We start from the raw sequence: 21832 nt of genomic DNA, 5'->3' as shown, positions 1-21832 counted from the left end.
AATGCAAACATTTTGCTTTTTTGTTTAATATGTTCAGCCCTATCTTCATTTTTAAAGCTTTGATTCAGCTTTGTGATGGCCAGCTAGGAACATTCCAACACACAGAGCATCTTCATTTATCGTTCTGATGCCCATCTTGACAAACCATAGTCACCTCTCTTTTTTTCTCCTCACTCTCTGTCTCTCCTCCTCCTCCTTCATGCTAATCAGAAGGGACTTCTATTCTTACCCTTACTACCCGTAAGTTACTCCTTTCTCCATCTTTCACCCTGACACCCTAATGCCATCTCCCTTTTGCTTGTCCTTTGTAGTTCCAGGATTACTAGAGTGGGAATAAGCATTGCTATCTCCACCCCCATCTTCCAGCATTGTAGAAACCCCCTTTCTCCCTTCCTCCTCCTCCTCCTCCGCTCACCCCACCACCTCAGCCGCAACCTCACAACCCCACCGCCAGCCCTGACACTCTCTTGCTATCACCAAATCTCACTTTCCCCCTCGTCCAGTTTCAATCTCGTAGCCCTTATATTTTCCCCTCAGTCCAATTTCTCATCTCCTCACCCACCCTCCTTCCCTTTCTTCTTTATCTCTGTACCTATCTTTCTCTCACTCTGCCCCTTCTCTGCTGTCCTCTGTCTATTATTGCCCCCTGCCTCTTTCTGTCCTCCTACCTCTCTGCCTGCATCTGTACAGTAGGAAGAAGGTGCCCATAAACAAGGCAGCCATGTCCTACAGGCAGGAAAAGAGTCGGAAGCTGAGCTCTTTAGACTGCAGTATGACAGAGCAGAGCACTCTTCAGCAGGATGAGAGGATGGCCCACTCCTTCATGGATGCCCACGGCTGCAGCACTCGAAGTAAGTCAGTGAGGAACATATGGGTACTCTTGAGAAAATGTCTAGAGAGAATGCAGCTCCCTCCTTCCTGACCTTCAGCCATGTTTACTTCCAACCATGTATCCAATCTGTTCTGGCAGACCATAAGGTGCTCTCAACAGAGAAATCTCCCAAAAGTCTCTTGTCTATTTGGATATTCTGCAGCACCAGTCAGCCCTCACATCTCTGCATAAACCCTGACTGATTTTTTCCTGAGCTTTTCCCCTGTTCTTTTGTTTTTTTTTTTTTTTTCGATTTTACATCAATATAGAAACAGCACGTGCATCACAGAGTCCTCAGTGTCAGCAGCATGCCCTGAACTCTGTATGTTCTTGTTCTTAGATGAGCAGCGTAGCTCTGTGAACGAGTCCAGCAGCTTACTGGGGGGCTCACCCCAACGTCACTGTCGGAGGAAGAGCTCACCGTATCACACGGGTCAGCTCCACCCTGCTGTACGAGTCGCTGACCTCCTGCAGCACATCAACCAGATGAAGACGGCGGAGGGATACGGCTTCAAGCAAGAGTATGAGGTAAGGAAGGGCAAATCCGTTCAAAGGTTTGGGGTGACCCAGACAATTTCATGTTTTCAATGGAAACTCACACTTTTATTCATATGCTAATGTAATTGCACAAGGATTTTCTAATCATCAATTAGCCTTTCAACACGATTTGCTAGCACAATGTAGCATTAGAAAAAATTAGAAAATTTCATTTCCAGATATTAAAACATGAAGTTCTCTCAGTTCAGCCAAAATAGTTTACCAGATTTAGTTTTGAGTCCCAAATAACAAGTTAGTAAACTCTGAGTGTAGGTTAGCTGCTTCTTCACACCAAAAAGAACCGCTTGAGGTTTTATACGTGGGATGCTCTCTCAGACAGTCTTTACTAGCTGTGGAAGAAAAACAAGTGAAAACAGATTCCATCGTCTGAAAATTTGAGATATATTTTTACCGTACAGAACTTCTTCTCTTTATTACTGCAGACCACTGTCTACTTTAAAAAGGCTTAAATGAGATATTTAATATTCATGAGCAAACAGTAAAATGCTGTTATACTTCATTTGCATTACAGAGATAATGCAGATATACTGAACTTTTGGGTGCTGTGTAGACTAATTACACTCTCCAAAGTTGCTCCCTTCAGTTTCATTTTACTAGAATACAAAGCCCTCCACATCAACCAGTTGTGAAAAGTCTCTTTTTGCACCTTCACCTGCAGGAAGCCAGATGCACTTTTTCGATTCATTAAGCTATCCCCTGAGGGGGCAACAAATTTCCCCCCTCCAAAATCAATAAATGGGTCGCTTTTTCACTCCTCAGTCTGGCTCCCCATCGCCTGGAGAAATAAACAAGATGAAGGGGATCAGCCTGCACACTGCTGTCAGACTTCATAACCCTTATTTCCCACAGGGTCATGCTGCTGCTGCCATTGATCAGATATGTTGCAAGACATTGCGGGGGGCTGTGAATGAGCCAGGCCCTCGATGTGGGAGGGGTACAGTATGTGCTGTGCCTAGTTGTCAACATCTGGAACAAGAGCCACTGAATAAATGCAGGGACAGAAAGTATGTCGTCCTTCATGAAGATGCAGCCCCTCATTAGTAAAGTTATCTCATCGGTTTTCTCAATGAAGCATAGGACCCCCTCAACACGGTGATACAATGTAGAGCTTGACACATATTGGATTAGAAGGTATATGAATGTTGATGTTTGTTTTACAGGAGTGGTTGAAAAAGGAAAGCTGCTGTGTTTTTTTGTTTTTTTTTTATGTTGCCGGGCAGTTTAATCGAATATAACCACAAGCAAACTCTCCTGATCAAGCAGATTAGCTTTATCGTTAAAATTAACACCACTATTGCTACAACTGTTACTAATAAGGGCTTCTGAGCTTTACCTTTTATTATTCATGATTTAGTCCTAAATACTTAATGATCGAGAAATACTTTGAGTCCATTTTTTAGGGCCTTAAAAGACAGAGCATGTTGGATTTATTTGAGAGGATAAGAAAGGAGGAATAAATAAAGTAAAGCTCCATGAAGGTGAATGGAGTGTTATTTCCAAAAAGTACGGGAGTGCTGGACAAATTCAGGTTTGTTCAACAGGATTAGATCAGGCATCACCTGTACAGAATTCAGTGGCAGATGTAATCAGCTTACTTTCCCCGACTTGCCCGGAGTCTCAGGTGGTCACAATTTGGTGCCCCCTGCACAAAGGAGATTGGTCTGCTCCAGACGAATGACAGCGTGCCTGAGTACAAGATCCTGGATGTGCCTACCGATACAGCGAGGAGATCAGGCAGGGACTTAAAATGCAAAAGAATATGACTCGACGTAAATTAGGGTCTTTCAATATCCAAGCCTGTATTTGTGATGGGTTTTTTCCCCTCCTCCTGCTCTTCCTTTGCTTATGGTATTGATTTAGTCTCAGTGACTCATCTCGCCGCACCAGCAGGTTTAGTAGATGGGTGTCATAAACAGCTGTCACGAGTTTAGCAGTTTAACACTGAGGTATTATACAGCAATGGCTTCTTCAAGCAACACGGCTCACGCTGCATCTAGAATGAGAATGACTGCAGTGCCTTCTTCTCAAGGCCGCAGCCATCTCTCAGTGACGCCTGCGTGTCATCTCTCAGCCTCAGTCTCTCCCCGCTATGTTGTGGCAGATGTCTGTTGATGACTTGGCAAGATGCTATAACACTGAAGCTACTCAGACAACCTTAGGGTAACACTTTGGAGTGCATTAGCTGAGCCGTTCCCGTTGCGAGTTTCAAGATGCACCAAAGACACATTGTCCCTGTTTTGTTTCTCTTTAAAATCTTTCTTACAAACTTAACTTGTAATTTTCTCCCTTTACTTTTCAGAGTTTTTTCGATGGCTGGGACGTCACGAAAAAGAAAGACAAGACCAAAGGAAGGCACGATAGCTTGCTGAGTCGTGAGTATTGAAGTATTTAGCCTACAGGTTTACCGAAGAACTCGCAGGGAACATTTTTTTGCTGCTGTTGCTACTTGGCTTTTTTTTTTCCAGTCGTTCTTTCATTGTAGGTTGCAGCAGACCGAAATGGTGTTTTATACCTCCACTGTAAAATAGATTACCATTTAACAACACCACTGCTTGTATCCTGCAAGTCAGCCAAAGACACCCACTAATTGTTTTTACTCCCAGTGGAATGACTGTTAATTCCTAAAAAACCCAACTGTTGTTATAATGTGATTAAAGGTTGATTAACGCTAGCGTCGGTAGCAGGAATACTAAATACCTTACTTTCAGCATTGGTCCAGAGCCACTGGAGAAATAACGTCCACGCAATCATTTGAGACATGAAACTGCTTTAACAAAACATTTTCAGTTTCATTTTCAGTTAAAACTCCTCACTAAAATCTATATCAGAATCCTTTTCTAATTACTGCCTGCATGACGGAAGCTTAGCTATTGATGTGCAATAACAGTAAAGTTAAGCTCTATGAGTGACTTTTGCAAGTTTTGGAACTCTTTTTTTTGCCCTGTTTTCATCTCTAAGGTCCCACAGAGCTCCTTATTGGTGGAAAAACTACTCACTTTCTGTTCAGATCTGCAGTTAAATAGGTAACATACAGAGCCCTAGAAGGTTTTCAATTGGGATATTTTTCTCTGCAACTTTTGCGTTCCCTTATATTTATTTTCAGTTACCTCACATTCAATTTTGTGTTTCATCTAAACCATATAAACAGTTCCCGTGAGGGTCTGGTCCAGTGATAGCACACTGTTTTAGTCACCAGATATAAATTTCAGGTATGAGCCTGCTTTTTCCGTGCACATTTCATGTGGCTTTCTAATATGCTTCTACTCTCTCCTTATTAGTGTTATCAAAATCTGATTTGTTAATGGCAGCTATGTTTTGGGTCATACAAGAAGGCAGCCTGGCTCTGTTTGTTAAATTAGCCATTTTAGTGACAGCGCTCATCTCTATGTGTGGAAATAGTCCACCAAAATAATTCTCCTGTCACTAATTGGCATCCTGGCTTAGCACCACACAGAACAATTGTGGCTGATTTAACGAACTACAAACACAGTGATAAGGAGCTGAAGTACTGTATATTAAAACAGTTCACAACTATAGCATAGTTTGGGTAAGTTACCCACCAGGGAGTAAAAACAACCCTTGTTTTGGATGTTTGTTTGAGTTCTTTTTTCCTTCTTTTCATGGTAACTGGAGTAAATGAACCCTTGTGTTGGTGCAGAGTTTTCTAAATAATTTATTTGAATATAAAACTGCAACTGGGCACACCCATAAGTGCTAATATTCTTTTTAATCCTGTGACAGTTTTTGTTTCTTCTCTGGTCTTATTTTTATCAGATGGATGTTAAGATAAGAATGATGAGCAAAACTATGAAAATACAACATGTTTTGAGCACATTCTTCGGAATTCACATTACCTTCGAAATGACTGAGAAAGATGGCTCATTGTGTCTATGCATGCTGATAGGCCTCATTTTTGTGTCTTCCAGATGACCGCCATAGAGTCAAGCTCCACTCTCTGCTGGCAGACCCCAGCTCAGACTATGTCAATGCCAACTACATAGACGTAAGTCATCTTTAGTGATATTTTTCCCACTTGTTTTGCCTCCTACTCCTTCACCTCTGCTCTTGCTGATCCTGCAGCGCCGCCTTCAAAGCTCGTCTTTCATTGTCTCGGCTGACCCAGTGCTTGACCAGTGGACTCCTCCACATGCTGTTACTCAGTCAGAACTATCATTTTAATAGCTACACCCACAACATAGCATTGCATCTATGTGTATGGGCCTGAAGGTGAGATTTTATTGCAGTAGCTCCAGAGATCTTACAAGAGCCAATAAGCTCGCAGCAGTGGGCCTTGTGATTCATCCAAATGCTTTCATAAGGCGACATAGGGCATTGCAACTGGACCCAACATAGTACAGCTGATCCTTTCATCTGCTTTGAGCTATTTTGATCTCACCTATAGTTCAGCTCGAGTGAGTATTTCAGGGTACCTCTTCAGTCCCAGCAGTAGTTTGCCATCCCCTAAGATCCATTAGGTGGCCCAACAGTGTCTGAAGGACAGTACCTTTCTTTTTTCTCTAGTACAACCCAGACTGTGAGCTTTTCTGCTCAGTCATAATGGAACGGACACTTGTGGGGCTCTGAGAAGCTTTTGCCTCAGTTTTTGGCTACTCAAGTATTCCTCTCAGGTTTTAACGTGAGCTGCTGTGGTCTCTGAATGGTATATTACGTGCTTTGTTTCTGCTATTGTTTGCAGAACAAAAGGATATGCAAAGTGGAGAGAAGGGGCCCGATCAGTAGTACTAGTGGATGCCTGACTCAGCTTATGCGGGTGGCGTCGGTTAAAGCAGAACGTCAAAGCCCACAAGTGTTGCGTGTGGCCACTTTATCCCCTTTAGTGCTCCATGAGGGCTCCATTAGAACGCACGCTCCAAGGACCTTTATGTCATTAACTGTGCCATCTACAGCACTGCCTGCATGTCATGCCAAGACCCCTGGCTCTCAACACTGTGGCAAAATTATTCCAAATGATTCACGAAGAGGCCGAAACAGGAAAAAAATGGACCGTTGCTTTTTTTTTCAAGGTTAAACTGAAAAATTTTGCTGTTCTCTTTCTCATTCGCATGCAGGTTTACAGAGAGTTACTTTCGCAGGGGGGCAAGCCATGACATTTTTATTTCAAATCTTTATATGATCCTTTTGTTGCCATCTCTTGCTGACAGATGGAACACAAACGTGGCATCATCCACATTCAGTTTTTTAAATGATTTTGCTGTGTTAAACACCCACTGTCAGGTAGTTATTTTTCTTCCTCTAGTGCCCAGGATGTAATGGCACTAACACTTGTGCTGGGGACAGTAATTGGTTTGGACCGAGATAAAATGGTAATGAGCATGGCAATGTTTGTCATGGCTGAGCACACCAATTAAAAGCATAATTTCTTTGAATGCTACACAAATTCTACTTTAGTTTGTTGACTGGAAGAGACAGTTTGTCTCAGTTTATTCTGTCGTGTCACCTTACAGTGCCGTTAGAGATCAACTGTGGTGTCATCACTTTAGTTTAAACAACTTTCACCTACAAAATTGAAAGTATAGTTAGGTAACTTTGGCCTACCCAATCAGCATTTACCAAATAGCAAGCAGTACCACAAAACAACACTTACAAATATTGTTTTTGAGATGTTGAGTGCAGCAGCATTGCACAAAAAAATCAGAAGTGGTCAAAGAATTAGAGAGATTTAAACTAACCCTTCCTGAAAATGGCAAACACTTTGAAATTGTGGAGAGTTTGTCACCAGTGTTTTGGTTGAGTTCAGTTTCAGTATTACGAAAGTTTTTAAAAACCTGATCTATTTTTATCTTTATTATTTTTGGGTTATAAATTATATGCAAATACTGTCACCTGTGCTAATAAAGAACATTGTATATTTTTCTAGAAATTACATTTGGAAAAATCCTGTGTTTTATTTTATTCAGACTAAACTGTTACATGATATTCACAGCATCAGATATTCTGGTCTGGGCTGGGTGTATCCTACAGAGAACGTTACATAACTTCTGATGAGTGAAATCGAATCAAAGGCTCAGGACATCAGGGGCTGAACCGTCTGTCAGTCAGCAGACTTACCAGATGATGAGAAGCTAAAAAAAAAAATCAGTATAAGAAGTTTTAATGCTTTGTGAAACAGTCTAGTTTCTCATGCTTACAACTGTGGATTTTATAGTCATAGTTGGACGTATACAGTGGATATCTCTTTGTCATTCCTCAGTCTGGAATCAAGTATTATATGAATGCTCAGCCTGTGACAAACATGAAAAGTGGTTTTTGATTACCCTGATTGTCAGACTGCGTCATGTTTCTTATTGTGTCCAGATTTTGAGCTATGATTCCATGCTCCCAGATGCTTTGATAAACTGGGATCTTCCTCAAACTTTAAATAGATATATTTCAACTGAGCTTTTGTGTTTAAAATACTCACACTCTACAGTATTCTCACGTGGGAAACTGTGGTATGTTTAAGGTAATTATGGGAAATACCACTCCTGCTTCTACACCTGACTTTTTTCCACAAATTGTGCTTGTGGAACCATCCAAATGGGTAATATTCCTGGAGATGCTGGGAAAACACTTTTAAGAATCAAGCACATCTCGAGCAATTAAAAGAATGCATTGAGTGACATTATGAACATTATTAATTTACTTATTACAGTGCAATCTACAGGCAACTTTCCACTGCAGGCACAAGATGGCTCAAATGTTTACAGGAAGGGTCCCATAATCGGCTTCTTCAGCCTCTTTGTTTCCTCTGCACAACTCTGAGTGTGCAAATGTTCAGAGTGCCTGTAAGTTCATGCAGTGAAAACAGTCTTTTGAAAATAACAGCTAAAATAACATCTACGGCCTCAGATGAAATCCTGCCACAGCAGTCTTTTCTTTCATTGCCTCTTATTAACAATCTACAGTAAGTGAAGCTCTAAGTGGCTAAATATTCTTTCACTGACCCATCTTTTTAGAGGCAATAAAGCACAGAACAAAGACTGTGGTGACAATGAAACAAAAGTTGGCCATTATTGTTCTGTCCACAGGTCCTCAGTGCAAGCAGCTCTCTAACCATTTCATTACCCTCTTTTCCTGGTCTTTAATCACAATAACTAGCTCTTGTTTCCTTCCCTACTTTCTTTCTTTCTCTCTCTCTCTGTTTTCCGTCCCCCCCGGTTTCAACCTTTTGGCATCTCTTAGATTCGGATAAACAGGGAAGTAAGTACCTTGCTTCTCTTCTCTTTCCATCTCCTCTCCGTTTTCATGCTGCCCCCTCTCTGTGTCACTGCCAGCCCTCCATGGCTTCTTTCCAACAGCAGATCTTCCTTCCCTTTTCCTCTCTGAGCTGCTGAGCCTTTCTGCCTTCAGCCATCACTTTTCCCCCTGAGTTTTCACCTTCTTTTTCCAAACTGGCTGCAGCAGTCTCCCTGTCCTCTTTCATCCGTAGTCAGATGCTCGCCTGGTTCTTGCTTAACATCAGACTGTCCTATAAAAGGGCTGATAGTATGCTACAGAGCAGAAAAGAAGGGGTCAGATCAAAGCTCGTGTTCGTTGCCCATTGAGACAGGAGGCATTGTAAATATATGCGGTGACAGTGAGCTGGGATGTCCACCCATGTAGGAGCCCATATTTATCAAACATCTCAGAGCAGAGAAAGAGAGCAAGTGCCAGGTTAGCCTAGAAAGTAGCACAATCGATTGTCTTTGCAAAATAAGTTGTTGCTAGATGTTGTGTCATGTGTAGTGACAAATAACAGGGCAGTTGGCACGCTTTCGTGACAAGCAGTAACGTGTTTGCTAGTAAGAAACAGTTGTATAACTAAGTCAGTTTTCGTTTTACAGAAAAGAGCCATAAAAATAATCTGTTGAAAAAAATACAGAGATCCAACAAGCCCATTATTCCTTCTGTTAAAATTGTTGAAATTTCACGACGTAGTAGATTATAGTGTTCTGCAAATTATGTTTAAAGCTCATAAAGAAACTTTACCAGTTAATGTCCAGAACAGATCTGCAAAAAGAGAAAAAATGAAGTCTAACTTAAAAGGAACAGAGATCTTTATTAAAACAAGATTTAGGACCGAATTAATGGAACTTTGCATTTCTATAAAAGGGGTCAATTTATGGAACAGTACAAACAAGGAATCAAAAGAATGTAAATCACGCTCAAGATTTATCAGTGTAATTAAAACCAGCATATTATTAAAATACAAAGAAATTAAGTAAGAGTATCATAGTGTTTGTTATGAAAGAAAACTCTGCTATGAGAGATGGTGGCTTTGCAGGTCTCTTAGATTTTATAGTAATTTTGTTTGTCAATCGGGATTAATAAAGTATCTATCTATCTATGAAATTAAAAAAAAATAAAACTAGAAATAATCTAAAAGCTAAGTGAGCAACCAGATTCTCACACAGAAGACCTTAGTACAATTCCTGATCATTGCTCTCACGCTTAAATTTAGTTTTTCCACTTACTGTTTGATTAGGTACCAAAACTGCGTAGTTAGGTTTCAGAAATGATCATGATTTGGTTCAAATAGGACCCTTTACATACGTTATAGATAATAACAAGCTTCTCTTCCATGTTCTTGGTTACCAGGGTGACAAGTGCCCCCCATCTAACATATGATTGTCTGGATGAAAGGGAGTGACAGTCAAAAAAGCAGCAGTAAATGCAAAGGATATATGTTGATTAGAAACTCATTTTTTATGCGTCCAAAAGTCTGAGCCAGAAGCAAATGCATTTCTTTTTAAACACATTTCTGAATGCCGTTAAGCTGTATAGGAAAGCAACATTTTTGGAAGGCAGAACTGATCATAAATCAGCACCGTTATGAGTCTGCAAGTCCGGAATTGATAACAGCATAAATTTGCACATCAAAGTTTACAACTCTGCATGAAAGCTCTGCATAGATTGATTTTTTTGGCTGAGGTTTTGCTGTCATAAATACAGGTGAAAACATGTCAGGGAGCTAGTTCAACCTGGCTACAGAGTGACACACGTTTGATACAACTTACGCGATTAAAAATGAAACAGTTAGCATTGGAAACTCATCAAGTTAGTGCCAGCAGGTGGACAATAATATTCATATGTGCATACTTATTTAATAAAGTAAAGAAGAGTCAAACAAGTAATTTTAAATAAGAAAACACTTCATCCCAGAGATTACATGGATGGTTGCCTTGGAAACTAAAAAAAAAAATCATAAAACATGAAAGTTAGTATATGTAGCTTTTGTGAGATTTGGTAAAATATATATTTCAGTGTTGTTTTTCTAGTGTTTCTTTTATTTCACTTGTCATGCGGCACATTTTCAAATGCAGGCTGCCAGTTATACGGATGTGTTGATCTTACAGTTTTAACTGGATCAGAAAGCTACATAAAAGCTCTGGATGTTTCAAACACCTTTATTCTCAGAGGAGTTCTCAGAACTCCCTCTGACGTTCCCCAGTAATCTCTGTGAGGATGATTAAGCTTCTGCAGGATTCCTGCAAGTGATTCTGAGGTGCATGATAAATATGAGCTCATTTATTTGCTCACACCGAGGCCAGACTTCCCTTGTCAGGGGTTGTAGTTGGAGCAGGCCTAATTTGTTAAAGTAAAACAAATTGCGAATTGTTTTTCTGTCTTTTTTGATCGAACTGATAAGATTTCTACATCTCAAGTGACATGTTTTTTCTTTCCAATCCATTGTGAATTCACATTGCTTGATGTTTTTCTGCTTGCCTGCTGTTGGAAAATGTGGTTGCCAAGGTGACAGACAGGAAACTGGTCAGCCCAGGGAAACTCAGCAACACAGACTCATGGGAATGAGGGTCGCTGCACACTTTCATAGCGAAGCCCATCCATCTCAGCGTCTCTCTCCGGCATGACAGTTGCGGAATGTAATTTGTGTTACTGCCTGGCTGGATCGTGCATACATGTATAGCGCAGTGTGTGGGACGCGGTTGGTGTGATACAGTACTTGTACAACTGCTTACAGAATACAACAGTTGGGATCACTTTACCCATGAGTGATGAGAGGGCACACTAATCTTGATTGTAGGGCTCTATCATGCTTGGTTGCTTGGAGGGGCCAGGACGCCACTAATAGCCTTCCAGGCCATGCACACTGTATCATAACTGCACTAATGCCAAGCAGAGCAGAAAGGAGACAGCCAGATCAGTCAGTGTCACTCAGGTAGAATTACTCCCAGGGCTGAAGATCCCTCACTTGTCAATCTCCCTTTGATCAGCAGGCCTGGCTGCATGCAAAGCACCGCACACTGGGCCGCCTTTGAAATGCAGCTCCCTCACTCTGCATGTAATGACCTGGCTCAGCGACAGGCAGAGAAAAACTTGAATTAATGCCACTTCTCTATGCATTATAATTCAAGTGTGATCCTTCACCCAGAGCTGGCACCCACAAACAGACCAAAGGATTTTTGGCTGGTCAAACATGCTCATGTGTTTTAGCAGAGTGTCAACAGCCAATAGTGCAGATTAGTTTTCACAGAAAGCTCTTCAGTCAAAGGCACAGCAGACATTTCGCAGAGTGCTGACATCAAGCCCAGCTCTGAGATGAATAAGAGATGACTTGATGCTGAAAATGGAGAAAGAGAATGGATGGAAGGGGTGGAATGAGAGTTAGAGGTCCCCAAATCTCACTTCATCATGTGCTTCTGTAATTATTACTCTCGCGTCTCATCTTTCTCTGCTCTCTCTCTGTCATTCAGGGTTACCAGCGATCAAACCACTTCATCGCCACTCAAGGTGAGTGTCCAGTAACACACCCGGCAGCAGTGTTTGACTGCTCATATTTATGTTTGTTTGTGGCATTCTTTACACAGCAGCCCAGCCGACAATATGAAAATAAGCTAGCTGCATTATTAATGTGCAAACAACAAAGAGACAGTGTTGCATCACGCTCACATCTGGATTTCCACCACAAACAATCGCTTTCCTTCCATCTGTGAGACAGACTCCCATAACAATTGACTGTAACTGTCAGTCAATCGGCACTGTAACACTACTGACTGTCGCTGCCTGTGAAGTTCCACTTTCGTGTCTTCCCTCCCTGCCATCTGCATGTGTGGCGCTCAGTGTCTCTGATGTCGGTTTGATATACAATATAGACCGCATTCCCCAAGCGGCACACACTCTCCCAAAAAGAGCAGAGAGACAGAGAGAAAGACACAGAGAGAGACAGAGAGCGAGACATTCCCTTTACTCTCTCCCGGCTCTGATCCTGTTTATTCAGTGAATGTGTTTTTCACTTGGTAATCCCCCTCTGATTTCTTCCCATCGTTCACTTTGGTCTCAGTTCTGCCGCTTCTCAAAAGTAACCTCTAAAAATTTCTGTCTCTCTCTCTTTCACATTTTGCTCTTTCTGCAAACAAGGGTGCAGACAGAGGTGGAATAAAGTGCCACAATGTTCCTTTTAAGTCGTAGTAATATTTAACTGGAGGTAGAACAAGTCACTGGTTTAAATATCTATGAAACCATAAAATAGCTTCAAATACTAAAGGATATGGACGGTAATTTCCACTGCTTTAGGCATAGTCAGTTAATGCCATTAAATTGTAAAACCAACAATGAATCGATTCTGCTAACCAGTATTGCGTGTGTATCCAAGTGGGATGCAGCTGATTCCTCTGTCCCACAGAGCTCCATTGTTGTCCAGAAATGGTTAAAATGCATCAGTGAGTCAAACTGTTGAAAAAAGTGACATGTTTCTTTACCATGAATAAATATGGGCACTACAGCTTATTTGGAAACAGCTGTGGAAACAAATTACTATTACTTCAGCACTTTCACTTTTCAGAAAGCATTCTCCATTTCAAATGTATAAACAGGTTTAATATTATCAAACTCATACCATTTCATGCACTTAATAACCGAATGCTGTTAATTTACTTTTACACAAACAAAGTGTAACTAATTTTGATCGAGCGTTCCTGTTTCCAACATGGCTAAACATACAGTACCGTTCAAAAGTTTGGGGCAGTTTCACGTGTTGCATGTAAACTCACACCTTCATTCATGTGCTAACATAACTGCACAATCGTTTTCTAATCATCAATTAGCCTTTCAACACGAGTGCAATGTGCCGTTAGAACACAGGAGTGATGGTTGTTGGAAATGTTCCTCTGTACCTCTGTGTAGATTCCATTAAAAATCAGTCGTTTCCAGCTACAATAGTCATTTATCACATTAACAGTGTCTAGACTGGATTTATGATTCATTTAATGTTATCTTCATTGAAAAAAAATGCTTTTCTTTCAAAAATGAGGACATTTCTAAGTGAGCCCAAACTTTTGAGCAGTAGTGTATGCTATGTCAAAATCACCCTTGCTGTCATATTCCCAACTTATATGTAAAATACAGTGAATGCTATATTTTTGGACACTAAAATTGAGATTTCTGACATTGACTCATCACCATTGTCACTATTTTGCATCATCGTTGTGAGCTGTTGAGCCATGTTTATGTTTAAATTCTACATATTAATTATAGTAATAATAATTTTGTGTGCACTATATGGTGGATGGGTTTAGACACCGAGGCTGCAGACACTTAACCGGAATGATGGACAGTAAAGGTAGTGCACTCACTGTATAAATATGGAGTAATTTGGCACACGGTCAAAGTGCTTAAGCCTCAGAATTTCAGTCTTTTGGATAGCCGGACAACATCTAGTTTAACAGGAAGGGTTTCCCAAAGTTGACTCGACCAGGACTTTTATAATCCCGACAAGTTTTAAAGCCAGAAAAGAGAAATTTCACTGATTGCTGTCAACCTGAAGAACAGAGAATAGTGATGTGTTCTGCTACAGGACATTATTAAAACTGCCTGTCCAGCAGAGATAAGGTAGCATAGCATTCTCTCTTGCACATACACACTTCCCTCTGTTGCAGAGGCTGTCTCACTCTCACTCCCTCACTCCTACCTGAGACCTTCTCATGTCTGTATTTTCTGTATTCTGCTGGGGACATTTCCTCTCAGTTATACCTTCCTCCTATTATTAAACAGGGATGTCCCCCAGTTTTTTTGGTCTCAATCCAAGTATTTTATTACTGGGTATCGGCAGATGCTCTTTCTGACCAAGTTCTTAAATTTATTTAAATAACTCATTTACCCAGAGCAGTGCTTTTACTGCGCTTAGTTAGACTTAACTGCCTTGCATCGTTGGATGAAAGTCTCACACAAACACTGTTTAAATCCACTTTCTTCTCCCTGCTGTTAGTTAATTTGGTCTACCAGATTCACATATATGTGAAAGATATTAATAATACATTTGCCTGGTTCTCACTGAGAAGCAGTTTATCTTTATTTCAGTTGTTTTTGTTAGTTACACAAATAGCCCGAGGGCTCGGCTGTTTGATACTAAAGCATCCATTTTAAACAGCAGACAAACACGTACATCACTGGTGCTTGGTTCAACATTTTGACTAGTCCAATTGTCTTTATTGATTATAGGCAAATATACCATATATGATTCTCTGTCAGTTATGTTTTCATGAGCTTCTGTGTTTCATCCACATTTGCATTTCAGCTTCTGGTGTCTACATAATAACCTGCATTGATGGTTATAAACATGACAATAAGACCTGGTTTTATAGGCTGTAGTACAGAACAGAAGATTTAGTTACTTCAATTCATTGCTCCCATTCTAAGACACATGCACTGTAGAATGTGTCACATACACTGACTTAAACACACTGTGTGGATACCCTTCATTATTAAAGCTGCTGCTTGCCCCTCACACTCTGCACAGTCTGAGCATCATGCTCTGCATGTGCGTGCTGTGAGCCCTGGGTGGTCAACTGTGGCGGCAGGTTGAAGTTGATTTGTCGTATCTTAGATGAGTCTTAAGGCAGCTGTGCTTCTGCACCAGGCAGCAGGTGCTGTGGGCTAACTCTCTATTATGTCCAGAGATGAGGTAGCGGGGGAGGTGGATGAGGAGGGAGGCGGCAGACAGGGAGGAGAAATGCCAAGCATACTCTGAATGCCCCAGTCCAAAGCGACAGCATGTTGTGCTATGCATACAGATTCACCCAGCTGCCGGGATCGCACATCACCCGTCTCTCAACTGACTGGCCGGTCCCTATGGCGATGCGTTAGTGCGCTTCTCCTGCTGCTGCTGAAAAATTAGCATCTCATAGCACTAATACGCATAGAACCTGCTGCAGTGATTGCAAACTGAGAAGGGAGCACCGAATGACCCTGTGAAGAGGAGGGAAGCAGTGGTTAAAGCAGCTGCCCACATGTGCACATTAAAACATACATAAGCTGTGTTGACTCACCTTGGGTTGACTACAGTCGATACAGACTAGTATCTGGCTGTTATGAAAGAGAAAGTCGTTGTCAGGCTCTGCACATTCCTGTTATTACCAGGTAAGTAAGGTTATTCCTCCTCCTCCTATTGTATTTTTCAGCCTTCATAGGTCTCTGTATGTTTACCCTGGGGCATGTAGTGAGAGGCATACCTTTTTATTTTACAACTGTGGAAGACAAAGCAGTGAAAACAAACAGAAACAAACTAATGTGTACCTCATTGTATTTGTTTATCTGTGGAGACAGAAAGCCTCTATAAGCTTGTGCTGCCTTTTTCATTTAATTTTTATCCTGCCCTGGGTTTTTTAAAAATCCAAGGCTTTGTGTCTCAGGCAAACTCTGAAGCACTCTTCCACGCCTGTGTCATCAGCAGGATGGATTAGAGCAATGCCCCATTTGCTAGACTTCCTGTAAAAACCATTCAGTGGTTCAGCTCTTTCAATTTGTTTCTCAACTAGGACCCAAGAATTCAATCATATCTTTCTTATTGTCAAATCTCTTCTGGCTCTGTGTTCATCACACAGTTGACTTTAAAGGATAAAAGCTTGTATTACTCTTACTTCTCTGATTGTCAACAAATCCAATGAAAAGTGGAAGCACTTGGTAAAATTTTGCAACAAGTGGCAAATAAGAGAATGTAGAAAAATGGGAAATGTTTGCTCCTCAGCCAGACTTTGATTGAAGGGATTTGGAGGTTGTCAAGACAGAAGGGTAATTCCCCGACACTCAGCCAAACAGACTACACAAATACATCAGCAGAAATAAAACGTATATGGCCAGAATAATGACTTACTGATCCCACTGTTTCCATGCTCAGATTAAAGGGATAATGTAAATCTGTTGGTGAAGAACAGTAGTGAAGTGAAGAGCAGTGAATTCTGAAATGCGAGTGCTCACAAACTACTTACTAACTGGAAGGCCACACTAAGACAGAATACAAACACACTTAAATTCACACATCAAATAGGTCATAATTGAAATATTTGTAGAAGTTTGTTGCCACGTTCAGTGCATATTTTGTCTTGTCTGCGCTTAGCCTGTGGTTTAAAGATGGCTGTTACAACCCGTAATGTCACCCACTGGTGGACTTTGTGGACTCCCATTGGCCACGGTTAAATGAAGTTTTTTAATTCGGAATTATTAATTCGGAATTAAAGTTTTATGCTTAGCATTTACATGGAAATATTAATCCTGACTTAAGGTTTAGATGGACTGAACGTTTATTCCCCTTCCTTAATTCCGCTGTAACGCTTGGGCGTTGGAAAGGATTCTGATTGGACAAGGAGTGGACGTGACGTATCCCTGTTTACTGGAAGAAAACAAACTCCATTTGCCGCAGCATTTCTTTTCCCCAAAAACATGGAGGAACAACTAATAAGCATGCTTTTCGCTTTGCTTTTTATTGTCGTTTTGAAACAGCTACTCGACAATGGCGTACTACTTCTGTGAAGAATGTGCTCGCGCCAGTAAGGTCGCAGAATGTGTGCGTCGCTACGTGAGGAGCCAAGTATGCACAGAATGACCGGAATTAACTAAAGTGGAGTTAACTGTATGCATGAATAGAATGTACACAGGAATTAGTTTATTCAGAGTTAACATTGGAATAAACCAGGTAGTTTATTTGGAATTAAGTTTATTCGGAATTAACTTTTTAATTCTGAATTAAGTGTTTACAAGAAGATTTTAAAGTGTAGTTAACTTTAATTCCGAATTAAAGAGGAGTTAAAGGTCTCATGTAAACGTGGCTGTTATGAAGCCTCGACTGTGTAGTTTGGCCGTTGTCATGTTGGCCTTTTGAAACCAGACACAATTAGCTAACAGTGGATTGGACTTAGAACTCATGACGTGGCAAAATGGTAGCCAAATGTAAGATACAAGGTAGCACCGCCTTTAAAGACATCCTGCTCTGTTGTTTATTTTACTCTAAATCGGATCCATAATTATACACCACGTCTTGAAACTTTCATGGAAAGCCTGAAATTGTGACCCCAAACTTTCCAACAGTAGCGTACATGCAGTCAGTGTGTCTGTGGCAGCCAGGCCGAAGCTCATTCTTCCCTTTTCAAGTCTTTACTTCACAAGAAATGAAGCCTTATGGCAGAGAGGAATAAGAGACCAGATATATAGACAACACGCTTGGAGTGATTCATTGTTTATTGCAAAAGTAATGTCTGAACTTTAAAATACCACCACTTGATGATATGTTTGGGAACACTAGCACATCACCATTACACATGAAGTCATCAATGTCAGGTACAAGACGATATTCCTGTTAAACTAACTGTGTAGGTAGGAATGAATAGACACGATGTTCACTCAAAGAGGTGTAGTGTATTTGGCAGAGGAGTCAGTATGAAGGAGGACCTTGTGATATTATCTACGCCACAGTGTAATGAAATCAATGAAAGTGTCATCTTCTCCAGGGGGCTGTGATTTGTGTCAGCCACTGGTGCTTGGCTAAAGCAACACAGGAGCTTGTTTACACAATGGCTCAGGATTTGTAGGTGTATTGAAATGACATTTCTCCGTAGTATTAGGAGAACAGAGAGCGGGCAATAGTTCATGAATGACACATTGTTACTCTATTCCCTGGCATGGATTACACAGTGCCTCTACACTGATGGTTATTGCTGCTATTTTCTCTGACTTATGACTCATCTGTCCGCCCTCCTTATCCTCCTCTCTTTCTCTACCTTTTCGCCTCGCTTTTTTTCCCCTGTCCCGCTCCTCCACCTGTACCTCTGCTGTATATCTCCTCTTCTGCAGGCCCCAAGCAGGAGATGATCTACGATTTCTGGCGGATGGTTTGGCAGGAGAATTGCTTCAGTATTGTCATGATCACCAAGCTGGTGGAAGTGGGCAGGGTAGGTTTCCCTTCCCTTTGTCCTGTGACCTCTTCAGCCGCCCGTGACGATAGATGGAGCGAGTGTATTTCCGGAGCTGCTTTTATCTTTCGCTGTATATCAGAGGAGCTGCTCTACTCTTTTTTTGTGGGGGGGAAATGGCTGCTGCTGTCTGAACATGAGTGACCACCTTTTTGCTTTGGTGGCTGTGGTCCAAGGTCAAAACTTTGATGTATATGAAGACCGATGGTAGAATACAGTCACCTGTTCTATCAACTGTTCCTTCCTTTGGTGAATACAATAGACAACTGCTTTGGTATTCAAAAATGTATGCCTCTATATATCAATCATAAAAACATCGTCAGTGGGAATGTTACAGTCAGACACATATATTTGTATATTGTGTAGAACAAAATTTACTGTTCATATGACAAATTAAAGGGATACTCTATGGACTTGACATGTCAGTGGTAAGTAGACTCAATGTAGTTTAAGTTTGTGAAAACAGCTCCCACCTGTGTAAATCCAAATGAGTGATGCACTGAGGATACACCATTAAAACATATGGGATGTTTTAGTTTGTACAGATTGTAGTCATGTGTAAAGAACTGCAAATCCCTGTAGCATGTATGGCATAATTACCAAAGAAGGTTTACAGATAACTGGTGCAACTGACAACCGGAGGGAGCATTTCCAAGTCTATGAAAATATGGACTAGACCTGCATCCGCTGCATTAATTTTGACTTGATTCGTCTGTGAGTCCTCGAACTTCATGGAAATCCAGAAATATATAACTCAAGTAACCCTGAAGCCAAAAGTTTTACAATTGTTTCCATACTAAAAATATTTTCGAAACAAAACAGTGTAAATTGTGTGGCTTGTGAAACTGAAATACAGACGAGTAGCAGAGCCAAACAAGCGTTAGCCAGGGTCACATATTTCCAAGGATGAAAAAAATGGCTGGTAGAATTAACAGCGCCCGAGCATTTTACCCTTTAACATGGAAGTGGAAGTGCTACTACCCCACCCCCACCCTAATAGTCTATTGTGCTCTTTCCAAGGCTTTGTTGGTGAGAAAAATGTAGCATTTTTGCATCACAAAATGTCTCTGCAGCCTGAAGCAATAGAAAATGTTGAGAGCATGAGGCCAGCAATCAAAGCAAATATCGATGCCCACAAAAAAAAAAACTGCATCGACAGAAAAATAAAGCAGCTCTTTCTCTTAGAAATTAACAGTTGAGGGTTACTGGTCAGGGCAAGACAGCAAAACATAACACAATCACCAAATTTGAGTTCTAATTCCACAAGTATGAAATGGACAAAGGAACAGAACATTCCTCATCTAACCTTGGTTTCAACACTCAAGTTTGATAGTGAGATGAGTGGAACAACTGCTGTAAAGTCCAAATATTTACCAAGGGTTACAAACGGATTAGAACAGTGGATTTTGTCTTATTGTTGAAATCTCAGTACCTAATGGAATGGCGGTTTGTTTAGTAGTGTTGCGATAAAGCAGCTGCAAATGTGTGTGTGAACCTTTCTGAACTTTGTTGTTTGTCCAGATGAAGTGCTGCAAGTATTGGCCTGACGACACAGAGCTCTATGGTGACATTAAGATAACACTGCTGAAGACAGAAACGCTGGCGGAATACACTGTGCGCACCTTTGCCATGGAGAGGGTGAGTCATACTTTGGTTATTTTTAGGTTAGCTGTCTGAGCATACCCACTATGTCATGTATACGCACCAGTACAGCTCTCATTTAGCTTCAGGCTTGTTTCATTGGTTTCAATTTCTGAACTTTTCCTAACATGTCCGGTAATAATCACAAAAAAAAATTGCCTGTGTCCATTAGAGAGGTTACCCTGCCAAGCATGAGGTGTGCCAGTTCCACTTCACCTCCTGGCCTGAGCATGGCGTGCCTTACCACGCTACCGGCCTGCTAGCTTTCCTGCGTCGGGTCAAGGCCTCAACACCTCCTGATGCCGGACCTGTGGTGGTCCACTGCAGGTAACTCCACGTCCTCGCCGATAATGAGCTGAGCATCTAACAAATGTAGCAGCTGTAAATAGTTCCGTCCTCCAGTATTCTCCTTCTTATTAATATCATATTTCTGTCATGTTCAACACAGTGCAATAGACTTAATTTGCATAGTTTACTTCTACTGCAGTTTGTGTTTTTCCACATTTCCCAAAATAACTGTCAGCCTCTTGGTGCTGAATGTGTGTCGGTGGAGAGCACAGCAGTGATGATAACGAAAATAAAATGTGGTATTTCACACATAAAAAGCAAAACATCCACAAAGGAACAGGATTCTTAGCAATCAGGGATAGTGTCAGGCTTTTCAGCGAAGGACTTTAATCCTCTGTGCTAAATAAACCTTGCTCACAGCTTTCTTTTTGAACCATCTGCTAATGTAATACATTTTCCCTAAAAACAATGGTAACACTGCACAGACGGGGAAATATTGCAAAAGTCGTATTATCAAAAAAGAAACCCGCTGCACACAAAGCATGTCATACTCACAGCACTTGAAGAAGGAGGATGTTGGTCCATAAGCAAATGGAAGTTCATTTGTTGTCTGACGGTCTGACCACTGCCATTAGCAGCTCATGTCAGCCAGCCTTCTCCTCTCCTTCTGCTGTCAATGTTACCATTTTCAAAATCCTTTTTACTATGGAATACAATAACCTCTGGGAAGCATCCCACCACACTTAAAATGTCAAGTTTTGGAGAACATGTGGATGAAGCTCTGTTATTTTCAGAGGTGGACAGAGTAGCCAAAAAATCGTACTCAAGTAAGAGTAATGTTACTTCAAAATAATATTGCTCTAGTAGAAGTAAAAAGTAGTCATTGAAAAATTACTCAAGTAAGAGTAAAAAAGTATTTGGTGGAAAGACTACTCAAGTACTGAAAGTACCGAGTAACTGTTTGACTGGCTGTATGCTATGAAAAACCAAGATTTGGAAATTTGTGTTTCTTGTGCCTGAACTCGTCATTTTTTAAAGATGTTATTTAATTTTGCTATTTTTTTATTTTATTATTTGGAAATACCGGAATTTGCACATTATTTTAAAATTTTGTCTGTCTGATCACATCATTTCTAAAGATATAAATCAGACATTACAGTCAAACAGTTACTCAGTACTTTCAGTACTTGAGTAGTCTTTCCACCAAATACTTTTTACTCTTACTTGAGTAATTTTTTGAATCACTACTTTTTACTTCTACTTGAGCAGTATTATTCTGAAGTAACATTACTCT

General features: G+C 40.8%; 1 protein-coding gene across 7 annotated transcripts in view; it reads left to right on the top strand.

Moving 5' to 3' along the window:
• The window catches only part of ptprua (protein tyrosine phosphatase receptor type Ua), a 240683-nt gene that overhangs the window by 200584 nt on the left and 18267 nt on the right, over nt 1-21832 (top strand). The window contains exons 15-24 of one of the 7 annotated variants that reach the window (XM_022208243.2): nt 211-240; nt 694-851; nt 1212-1399; nt 3729-3801; nt 5356-5432; nt 8612-8629; nt 12124-12160; nt 18491-18588; nt 20131-20247; nt 20423-20577. In XM_022208243.2, coding sequence (XP_022063935.1) covers nt 211-240; nt 694-851; nt 1212-1399; nt 3729-3801; nt 5356-5432; nt 8612-8629; nt 12124-12160; nt 18491-18588; nt 20131-20247; nt 20423-20577 — 951 coding nt within the window. Of the gene's footprint in view, nt 1-210; nt 241-690; nt 852-1211; nt 1400-3728; nt 3802-5355; nt 5433-8611; nt 8630-12123; nt 12161-18490; nt 18589-20130; nt 20248-20422; nt 20578-21832 lie in introns of all 7 variants that reach the window. The other 6 variants (XM_022208242.2, XM_022208247.2, XM_022208246.2 and 3 more) reach the window with 6 other exon arrangements.

The sequence above is a fragment of the Acanthochromis polyacanthus genome, chromosome 11, assembly GCF_021347895.1.
Source record: "Acanthochromis polyacanthus isolate Apoly-LR-REF ecotype Palm Island chromosome 11, KAUST_Apoly_ChrSc, whole genome shotgun sequence".
In the NCBI taxonomy this organism is placed as follows: Eukaryota; Metazoa; Chordata; class Actinopteri; family Pomacentridae; genus Acanthochromis; species Acanthochromis polyacanthus.
This window is presented reverse-complemented; position numbering and strand designations above follow the sequence as displayed.